At 42.0% G+C, this 11,818-nt stretch overlaps 1 protein-coding gene across 2 annotated transcripts in view; it reads left to right on the top strand.

Annotated features, from left to right (window-relative positions):
- The first annotated feature begins 1,451 nt into the window (after positions 1 to 1,451).
- LOC147626619 (MADS-box transcription factor 23-like) overlaps positions 1,452 to 11,818 on the top strand; it is a 92,076-nt gene continuing 81,709 nt past the window's right edge. The window contains exon 1 of one of the 2 annotated variants that reach the window (XM_086816966.1): positions 1,452 to 2,003. In XM_086816966.1, coding sequence (XP_086673092.1) covers positions 1,702 to 2,003 — 302 coding nt within the window. In that variant the 5' untranslated portion in view covers positions 1,452 to 1,701. The remainder of the gene's footprint in view (positions 2,004 to 11,818) is intronic. The other variant, XM_086816965.1, reaches the window with a different exon arrangement.

Raw genomic sequence — 11,818 nt, 5'->3', positions numbered from 1 at the left:
TTTACTCATTTTTGGATATCTTCTTTTTTACAATTTGGATTTATCTCCTCCCTACACATGGATTGATGCTATTGGCCCATAGGAACCTTAATTGGACCATAATCCAAAGATTTATGAAAATCTAGACCCTTAGACTAAGGTTCTTTATACCTATTTCTAATTAATTCCAATTGCACATTGGAAAATTCTTTTTGAATTTCTGTTTCAGGGGAATTCATCTTAATTATATGAGATATTTTTCTATCCAAAAATATTCAAAATCTGTATATTCTCTCTCTAGAATAATTTTCTCTCTCTAGGTTAAAACAGTTAGAAACAAGGTCTTTATATTTCTGAAGAGGGATTGATTACAGGGGAAGATACTAGACATCAAAAGGGGTTGGGGGAGGAATCTTACAAAAGACCAAAAGATGGTACCAGGTCAAGGAAAAGCACCGTAAGGAAACATTTGTGGCCTTCACTGAGAACCCCCGGGGACCAGACGAGTGGTCAAGGTGTGGACTGGCAAGTATGTGTTGGAAAGGCTGGCCCCTAAAGGATGCACCACTGAAGCTATGATGATTGCATGCATGCAGCTTGGGTATCACGTGTCTTGGAGCCTATCCTCATTTGTGTGGGGAGATGATTGACAGGATATGTTATGTAAGCTGCGAAATTGCAATGTAAATGAGTTGGAATAGTCTCTAGCTCAAAGTCTTTGGCCCATGGTATTTTTGGTACCTTTTGTACAGTTTCTCCATGCTAATATTATAAATATCTTTCTCCCAAAAAAAAAGAAAGAGAAATTGAATAAGTTGTAGATTAAGATGAACCTTATCTTTTCCCCAACCCTGCTTTAAGCCCTAGGTGGGATGGGGTTAATTAAAGTGAATATATTTGCGCTTGCTACCCCTGTAGGCCCTATGCGTGACAGTGCTCTTAGCCACGAGATTTGTGTAGCTAGATTGATGAGTGAGCATTAGTTAAGTTTTGAAATTTGGTGAGGGCGCCATCATTCATGGTGGGTTGAAAACGTACCTGCTAATACGTACCTTGCACGCGTTCAGGTCGCCGCGTTCAAATAAGTGCACCAGCGACTCTACCACTGCAAGTTGCAAAGGCATCCAAAGTTTTCTAAACTCCCAGGGCAGTGGCGGGAAGATAACGCAAGGTGCACGGGACTCACGCCCGTAAAATCCTCCTAGATTTCGCCAGGCGGTTGGGACCAGTGTTTTTTTTTCCAAGTAGGGTGTGCTTTTTCTTAAGAAGGCCTCTGTCAAATTTGTCTTTCAATTTCTAAACTCCCAGGCAGTTGCCCGTAAAATCCTCCTAAATTTCGCCAGGCGGTTGGCCAAGTTGGTTCGTGTATGAGAGTGTGTGTGAGTGCGCTGTAGAACAATCCAGAGCTGGGACGTGCACTGCAATGCGCAGTGTACTCCGCACCGGCAGGTACGTGAAGCACGTCGGAAACCGTAAGCTATTATTAAGAGAGTGGAAACCGTAAGGTTATTAAGAGGGTGGTGCCGGGCCACACGTGCCAGCCTCGCCATTAATGATCGACGGAGTTCTTTCCCTTCTTGTATTTTCCGTGACCCGTCCTCCCCCTCCTCAAAACAGCGATTCTCATACAAATAAAACACACGACCGACCTGCTCTTTTTTTAACACTACCTGCAGCCTGCCGCGCTCACACCCTCGCACTTGCACGATCGGCCAAGCCAAAATGACGTCGTCCCGCACCACTATTTCCCGATCAGCTGCAGCCGCCGACATGGCTCCTCCCCTTCATCTGTTGGTTGATGATCCTGCGCCTGCGGAAAACCGACCATCATCGGGGCCGCTGTCCGCCACCCAGGGCCGCGCCACCAACCCCATCAGTCGAATCGCGAAGCCCATCAACCGCCGGCTCACCTTCTCCAAGCGCCGCAACAGACTACGAAAGGAGGATTACGAGCTCTCCGTCCTCTTCGATGCGGAGGTGGACGTCGCCGCCACTGGAACGCTCTTCGAGTTCGCCAGCTCCAGGTAGGGGCCTTCGTCTAAGTTGTCCATTGTATAGTGAATTAAAGCTTTACTGCGTTTTCAAGAGTGAAACAAATATTTGGAATCTCAAGATTAGATGAAATTATAAATAAACGGCTTTCTCCTTTCTCCCTTAGTAAGCCCCAAGGAAAGGTGCTATCTCTTGTTAAAAACGATATGTTCCAGTGACTATGAAAATGTTTGCATAGCGCACATCACGTGTCCCGGCTCAAGGTTCGTGAACTCCTGGAGTTTATCAAGATTTTATTCATCAGTAATCTCACTCAAAATATAATTTGGGCCTTAATTTGCGTCTTGATTTTCAGAAGTATAAGGAGTGGAGAGCTACATATTCAGTTTTTTCAATTAAAAGGGAAGTGCTTTGTTTTGATAGCTTGATATAATTTGAAATGTGATTGTAAGCTTCAATGTGATGAGCTATTCTCATGAAGTCATGCATTCATTAAAACTTTGGTCATTATAAGCAAAACACTTGTATAAGATTATGTAGTATATTGCCAATGAGGTGATAGCTCAACTGGTGAAGGTGTTTGCCTAGAACCAAGAGGTCCTGGGTTCAAAACCCCCCCTTCTACTTCCTCGGCAGACCTACGGGTGTATAAATAAGGGCCTACGGGCGGCTGTCTATGGGCAGTGAAATTTCGTAACTATGGGACGATCTTGAGCCAAAGGCCACTTGAAAAAGAAAGAAAGAATAGGTAGTATATTATCATTTCTTTGGTCTTGCAACACTAACCTTGACAAAAACACTTCAATACAAATATGTAGCATACTGCAAAGGCACATGAGCTATAAGAACTAGAGTACAAAATGATGTGATGTGTATGAAAAAATTGTCTCTCTTCAGAATGGTGATATTATGAGTTGTGATTATAAACTCGTATGATTAAGTTGATCAAAACGTAATTTGTAATGCTCATGACATCATGCATTCATTAAGAATCAAAATCTTGAACATAAAGAATTAAGGGGTTGCTTAAAATCGTATATAATATTGACATAAATCTTAAAAGAAGGATGTATTATCATTATCATAGGAAATATTTTGTCCACAATTAATTTGACCTTGAAACATTGACAATAAGTAAACACTTCTATAAGAACATGTAGGACAGTAGATAGGTGTGTGAGCTGCAAGCAAGCAAGAAAAGGGCATAAGAAGAGCTCACAAATAAACTATTATAAGGAAATGATAGTGTATTGCTTATTGCTAAAAACGAACAACTCACTAGTTCTCACACCAGGCCGACCAAACTTAAAAATGATATGGTCTCCGTTACTAGTCTTAAGCAAACATTTACACAAAGTCCTTAGACTTTCCCTATTTGACATTAAGCACAAGGTAAGGATGCTTTATACGTTTTGACGCCGTCTTACACAAAAGAGAAGTGCACATTCGAGCGGGTAAGATGGCAAAGCACCTTATGGTATGGAAAATTTTGTGACATGTAGTATATCTTGCAAGAAAATGTTCTTGAGACCATTACTATAATGTTTGCATTTTCTTTATCCTATCAAGGTTATTATCCTATCGTGTGTTCTTTTACTTGAATTTCCTTGCATGTTTTAGATGAAACTTGAAGTTGAAGTGATCTCAATGAGAATTCTTACCATATATAGTTTCTATATTCGACCAAAATACTATGTAACATAGTTTTGCATTTCATTGTATGGATCAATAATCATCTTTGTAAATTAAAAAAAAAAAGAAAAGTAACCATGAAGACCAGAACCTCGTTTTTTCCACCTACCATAGATCTTTCAAAGAGAATTAAAAAGTACGTATAGATGTTTATTAAGGTAATACTAAGTGAATAAATCGAGAAAATACCGCCATTATCTCACCATTTTTTCACAACAAAAAAAGTGAGATTTCACAGTACACAAAACATGTCTATGTTATGGACTACCACACCTCCAAGAGGGAACTCAATGTATTCACCTTAGGGAAGAGCAATAAAACACAACTATCATAGGGCACTTACCAATGCTTCGAACCTGTGTCCCTTGAGGTCTCCAAGCTCACTTGAGAAGCTTGAATTCTCCAAGCTCCACCTCCCCGCTTTCACCGTAGAGTTGCTCATACCACCACACAAGGCAATCACTCTCTCTCACTCCTCGATACAAGCATGCAACATATAAGTCTTGATTAAGGAGGATGATAATAACAATTAGCATTAAATGAAAACATAGTAATACTACAGATGATTGAAAATAGAGACCACACATTGCATTGATTTGATGCCTTTTTAACTAGGAAGAGATACATGCATTAGCTTGGCTCTAATGGTACTAACCTTTTTCATAATTATCTCCATGATGATCTCCACTGCTTGCTTGATTAGGAGCCAAGATTATCTCAAATGTAGGCATGTAGCCAAGAATATCTCCAATGTAAGGTGTGTCTTTTGTTGTACATCTATGAGCTTTAACAAGAGTAAAAGGGCCAAGACTAATGCCTCAATAACCTTTGAGATTTGAACTCTACCAAAAGAGGATGTTCATGTGTGCATGTGATGGAGCATATCCAACATCCTCCTTGATCCATACATGGAACATGAAAACATAATGCAATAGCATAGCTCCTATGAGCATAGCTCTACACAAAAATGCATGAGTCCTAGGTATTTTCTAATCATAGTGCATCCCTCCAAAGCCCCATCATCACTCCATGAAACATAGTGCCTCATGTGCACAATCATGAGTTGGGCATACAGACCCAACACTCCCATGAATCTCCCCTTTGAGGGCTATATGGCCAAGTGAGAGACAATGTGGGAATAGACATATCACATAACCTACATCATCGGTGGTTAGAGGTGATTTTCCATATGGGAAATGGAGAGTAGTACATGGCTTTTAAAAAGCCCATGATGCCTCTTCATCATCATAAGCCTGGCATTCACATGGTTGCATAGAGCAATGTTTTCTTCAAGTGTAGACGTGCTAGCAATGTTTGCTACACCTTTGTTGTAGCATTTTTCTGCAAGATGTCCTAGCTTTCCACATGTTGTGCATTGAAGCTTTGGTTTATCCTTGTGATAACAATTCTTTGCAAGATGGCCAATCCTACCATAATGAGTGCATTGAGGAGGTTTATTATTCTTCTTTTAAGTGAGATATGCTTAATCCATCAGAGGCTTCCTGTCGTAGTTGTTTCTTTTTATATTCTTCCACCCATAAGAGAGGACTCCACATCTTGAATTTTCAGATCCGGAACATTCAGAAGTGTAGTTACAATATTATAATATTCTTCAGCCATACTGTTTAGCAATAAAGCTATTGCCTTGATATCTTCTAATTGTGTAAGGAGACTTTTCATCTTATTAAGACGATTGGGAAAGGAGTCACCGGTCTTCATAGTGAGCCTAAAGCTTTGTAGCTTCAGATTTATCTTTGAATTCTTTCCACTAGTACCAAAAAGTCTATTAAGAGTTTGCCATGCTATTTTAGCTGACTCTATGTTTGAAATATGATGTAAATATTGATCGCCAAGCCCAAGTGCTAGAATAGTAAGTGCCTTAGTGTTAGAGAGTTCCCATTGTGCTTTTCCTTCCCTTATGGTGGGTCTATCATTTTTAGATGTAGTAATTACTTTCCACAAATCTTTCTTTTGAAGGATAAACCTTTGCCTAGTCTGCCAAGTATGAAAATTTTCCTCAGTAAATCTTTCTAACTGTGAAGTTTTAGACATGATGGCAAGGTCTTACTTGAGAGACTCTCTTCGAGCAGTGTCTAATGCTGAGGTAGAAAGAGATTAGTTATCCATCACAGTTCCATACAAATGTTTGTGGCAAGAAAATCACCTAAACCAATATATTTGTCATAATTAAAATACCATAGTTTTCTATCAAGCCTTGATTTTAATTTTTATACTCAGTCTTTTCCTCATCTTAAGAATTTGTTTAGTTGGCTGATTTACCAAAGCTTTACAGTCAGATGAAATTTGTATGATTTCTTCACATGATCTAGTCATATCATCAATAATTCAAAGAACATTGTAAAAGAGTGTTCAAATACTTGACCTTCAAAGAAAACCACCTTGTATTTTGTTGTCACAGCTCCGGTTGAGTTGAGCAGAGCTGAAGGAGATCAATTCACCAAGGCATGACTGTGATGAGCAGATGAGTTTGATTTTTAATAGGCCTTATTACTAAGGCTTATAAACCTTATGAAAATTATTTACTTCAAAGCCTTAAGAAAACTGGCCACATGGCTTGGGTAGCACTACCAGCAAAGAGCGAAGCTGGCCGTGTGGCTCAGCTCAGGTGTTGGCAGCATTGTTCTTAATCTGCCGCCGGTAGCATCTAGCAGGTCTTTGGCCCATGGCGATGGAATGGAGCACGGATGTGGCAGCGATGGCAAGCGCTCAGAGTCGATAGAATTCTAATGAAGGAATGCATAGGCTACTCTAATCGAACTTGGCTATGATACCTAATCTTGATTAAGGAGGATGATAATAATAATTAGCATTAAATGAAAACATAGTAATACTACAGATGATTGAAAATAGAGACCACACATTGCATTGATTTGATGCCTCTTTAAATAGGCAGAGATACACGCATTAGCTTGGCTCTAATGAGATGATTAGGTACTAATCTTTTTCATAATTATCTCCATGACTATCTCCACTCCTTGCTGGATTAGGAGCCAAGAACATCTCCACTGCTTGCTTGATTAGGAGCCAAGAATATCTCGAATGTAGGCGTGTAGGCAAGAATATCTCCAACGTAAGGCATGTCTTTTGTGGTACATCTATGAGCTTTAACAAGAGTAAAAGGGCCAAGACTAATGTCTCAATAACCTTTGAGATTTGAACTCTACCAAGAGGATGTTAATGTGTGCATGTGATGGAGCATATCCAACAAGTATAGAGAAGGCACAAGTGCTAGAGTTCTCTCTCTCAATCTCTCTCTCAAGAGACAAAAGCAAGAGCTCTCAATAGCACAAACGAAAATTGTGTCCATTGATTATGAGAAAATGCCTTGTATACAATTGGTCCTTATTCACACTTCGGCGCCCAAAACGTACTTAACTAAGGACTTGGATGGCCAATATCTCATAATGTATAACTTTTATAGTGCCTTTGCATGACACTTATTAATGTCCTCAAATGGAGGAGCATATTTGTTAATCCAAAATGGGATTAACATCTCCCCCTACTTGATATAGCTTCTGTCCTCAGAACCTCTTACCAAGGTCAAAAGGACTGGTCGCCAAACTCGTGATGATAGAAGTTCTGGCACGACTAAAGGTTTTTCAGGGTTCTCATGAATGCAACGTGTGATATCCAAAACCTAGTGTGGACCATGTCCTCGAATGTGACATGCATATATGCTGGTAGACACCTTAGGCGATGATAATATAACATCATACCTCTGTCACTCGGTCCTTGATTCATGTTGAACTCCAGCTGATCAGCACCATATCCATCATATTTTTCTTTGGGTTGATCTCTCAAGACCACGAGCAGTTTTAGGAATCGAACACTAGCCATAATTACCGGGTCCGAGATATGGTGCCATGCCTATATCCAATTCAGTATCTACTTTCTTTTCTCTCCTATATCTGTAAATGTTGCTGGCATGAAGATGGGGAAGTTATAGCAGACATGTGAATCCCGTTGCTTTGCCTCTTGAAACTCCAATGGTGTCCACCTTCTCTTTAGTGGCATGTACAAGAGATCTACTCTTTGTGCTGGTGGTGCACACATATATTGATTGGCTATACTCTCGTATTGTAAGATAATCTTTTCTCCAATCTGGCTGTATTCTGAAATCCTCTAGCTTGGGGTTAGAATCATCTGTGATAATTGTTGTATAACCCCCTCTTGTGTGGATTGGATTGGCCTTCCTTCACCTGCGGAAGCAATAACTGATCATAAATATCACAATCCTTATTTACAATAGATATGCCAAATGTGGATTTGCCATCTTGGTGCTTCGTGCCACGTTGGACCATTAACTGCCATCTCTAGCCAAACGTAGTAGCTCTTCTAATTATGGTCTAGGTGCTCAGAGAGGATACGGTACATAGGGTTGTTTCGTTGGTGTGACATCTGATTATGCTTTGGGTAGGATCCACCGAGTAGGTTCAAATGGTGTTATTTGCATTAATACCTTGAACATGAGCTTTGGTTTGAGTAGCGGATTCCCGGCTCTTATGAATCCTTCGTACTCTGCAGCACACAAGGACTTGAGAATAGATTCATTAGTAAACGGTTCAATTATATCTTGTGGGGGAGTGTGACTTACCCCTTGAGTTGGCCATGGGGGTGGAGACAGTTAAGCTGCCGGTAACTCCTCGAGGGTGAGAGTGCTAGTGGGAAATTCTAAGGGTTGAGAAGGAAGAGTAGAAAAAATACAGTCCGCTTGAGATTTGTCAGTAGGCAAAGCATTTGGATATGGATTAAGTAATTGATTGGCAACATTAGAATATACGGGATAAGTAGGATTAAGTGATAAACTTGATGTTTCTTCTTGACCATGTCCTGAATTTGGGGGTGGGTGGTTGGGTTTGTGAAGCTTCATAAAGTCTTGTAGCTCAGTTATATCCTCTGGATTTATGTTGGGATACTCAATACGTGTTTTATCAAAAGTATAAAGGACGTTGGTTAATATGGCTTTTAGATGTTTGTAGACATTATGATATAGTCTTACTTAGAATACCAGAAGGATGATATAAAGAGGACTCACATAGATTTAAGTGCTAATGAGTATTATATACCTCTAGCCACCCATGGCTTCTGATCCATTGATAGCTTTGGGCTACAACCTCGTAGTTGGCCAGTGTGTCAGGAATATCATCTGGAACAAACAGGTCTAATTTATCGGCACTATTGTCCAAGATTTCGCAGTTTTGTAGCACCCATCACCAACTACAAAGGTTGAGCACAATGGGGTGCAAGGGATAAAAGTAAATATCTTTAGGATCAGTTAATACTAAGTCCCCTTGAAAAATTCCCATGATGAGGGTAGGATCATCATCATGTTCTGTGTTTTAATGAATAAGTGTTAGTTCTCCTAGGCTTAGGTCATCAGACAGGTGTATATCGTATTGAAGTAAAGAGAGGGTTAGTGTAGACAAAAAGAGAATCAGAGTTTGAGAAGGGGCCTGAGGAGTTACTCGCAAACTGACCTATCTCCAAGGCTCGCTCAAGGAGTAGTCACATCTCGTCTGTGGGTTCTTGTCGTTGGCTGCGTTCTTGGATGGCTAGTTGGCGTTCCAACTCTTGGATGTGCGAGTCCTTGATAGCTGTTTCTCTCACCATCTTGGCAGCATCTAGCTCTTCAAAGCGCCTTGTTGCTTCTTCTTGTGCTCGTCTCATGGTAGCTTCCCTTCCTTGAGCCTCTGTAATCCTTTGAAGTCTTTAGGTAGCCAAATTTTCACTTTCTTGTAGGCATATGCTCACTTATGGTAGCGCTATGTGTGAACAAGGTTAAACCAAGGGCACTTTTTCCCATGTGGTTTTTCCCCTTCGACATCAAGTGTGAAAGAACACTCTAACATATAATATTTTGTACTTCTATATTATATGGATGTGGCACACATGCAAGGGTTGACTTGCATTTTGTGGATGTCACAATTTTGGCTCACACACACACTCTCTCTCTCTCTCTCTCTCTCTCATTTCTGTGTGTGAGCTATTCTACCCTACACCTAACCCTAATGTGCAGGTTTGTGTGTGTGAGTGGTGTCAGAGCTGGGAGCTGGGAGAGCTGGCCTTGAAATTCTGCTGCTGGAAGAAAACCTGTAAATTTTCATCGCTCTGTAGATTTTCGTCGCCGTCCGTCCGCAGGTTCCGTCGACGCAGGTTCCGTCCGCCGTCGATTCCGACCGACGGTTCTGCCGCCTCTGCCTCCGTCAACCAAAGCCGACGGCACTATTGGGGAGCCCACCACCGTCGCTCAGCCCACTGGCGGTGCCTCCCTCTCCAGCCGGTGGAGATACTGCAACCAGATCCGCCGCCGCCCCACCAACGACCCTGCTCCGTTGTGTTCCGACCGTCGCTGCTGTTGCCCAGCAGCGACCCTGCTCTGGCTGCCCTCGCCGTTTTGTTCCAGCCGCCCTCTCTGTTCTGCTCCGGTCGCCTTTGACATTTCATTATGGCCGTTCGTCGTCTCCTGTGCGCACCCGCCAGGGACTCCAGCGCCGTGCCCAGTAATCGGCTCCCGTCCGTTCCGACTTGCCTGTGGCCTCCGACTCCAGCATCGTGCTCACCTTGCGCCTACTGCTTCTGTGCGTTGTTCGCGCCCAGCGCTCTTCATCGCCTGCACGACACTTGCCCAGCGCCCCGCCTCCTCTGACTGGCCCGACACCTACCTCGTCAGCTGTGTGTGCCCTCCTCGACACCTGCAGCTCCGGCACACTCTGCACGGCTCCATCTGGCTTCCACGTACATGCACCCGCCTGCAGCTCCAAGTGCTTCTCCTCATTGAGTTCCCAGCTCCGCCGGCTCCCACCATCAGCTCTAATTGCTTGTGTGCTCCCCGCCTAACATCATTTACACTCTGCAACTACAAGGTATTCCTAGTACACATTTTTGGTCAAACCCAAATACAAAATTTGCAGCCATTTCAGTGCAGGTCATATGCAAATTTTGTAGACACCTCTGTGCAAGTCAGATTCAAAGGAAAGTTGTAGGTGCAATTAGGGGGGATGCAGATCAGCCAGCCCCAACACAAGAAAATCCTCATGTAGAACATGTGGAACAGCCAGACATTCAGCCCCCTTCTATGGAAGAAGTGGAAGATCTTGTCAGGGAAGAGCAAACAGCCATAGACACAGCCATGTCAGTGCCAAGATGGTTGCTGCAAGAAAGCAAACTTGCAGCTCCACTCACAGGTAGAACAAGGGCTAGTTCCAGCCATGCTTTGAATATACATCGTGGGAGTCTGCATTAGCAATGGGTGGTCTCTTTGATTCAGAAGAGTCTTCTTCTTGTGAAGAAGCACATGAGAATGAACATTGGTTGCAAGCTATGCAAGCTGAAATTTCTTCTATCATGAAGAACAATATATGGGATCTTGTGGAATTGCCTAAAGGCAAGCATGTAATTGGAACAAAGTGGGTGTACAAAGTCAAAAGAAAGTCTGATGGTACTATTGACAAGTACAAAGCAAGACTTGTGGCTAAAGGCTACTTCGAGAAAAAGGGAATAGATTATGAAGAGACTTTTGCTCCTACTTCTAGAATGACCACAGTAAGATCAGTGATTGCATTGGCTGCACATAAAGGATGGATAGTGCATCAGTTGGACATCAAAGCTGCATTCTTAAATGGGGATTTACAGGAGGAAGTATATGTAAATCAGCCCATTGGCTTTGTAGTTCCTGGTGAGGAACATAAAGTATGCAGGTTACACAAAGCATTGTATGGGTTAAAGCAAGCTCCAAGAGCTTGGTATGATATTTTCTTTGTATTTGGAGGTATTTGCAACAGTGGCCACTGGGTGGAGTTATGGCACGTATACTATTTTATTACCCTGGCAATAACCTTGTGCCATTAGCAAGTCCTTTTGAACCCATTGCTTACGAAGGCTTTATGGAGTGTTGTTTTGTTTGGAGTACTACCAACTTACCTATGAAGACCATTTCTATCCCTTGTCTTCTCTTTGAACCTTTCTTTTGATGCCTTATTGACGCCCTTCCTCATCCTTGTAGTTTGAAATTCTTGACATATGATCGGCCAACACATGTTGTGTCCCATTTCTCACCGTAACTGTGAAGTCAAATTCCAATAGTAATAGCAACCAGTGTGTGATTCTTCATGTGGTGCAAGGCTTGTTCAGCAAA

Source organism: Cibotium barometz, chromosome 22 (genome assembly GCF_041138505.1).
Source record: "Cibotium barometz isolate CiBa-2024 chromosome 22, ASM4113850v1, whole genome shotgun sequence".
Lineage (NCBI taxonomy): Eukaryota > Viridiplantae > Streptophyta > Polypodiopsida > Cyatheales > Cibotiaceae > Cibotium > Cibotium barometz.
Note: the sequence above shows the minus strand (reverse complement) of the source record. Positions and strands in the feature narration are given on the sequence as shown.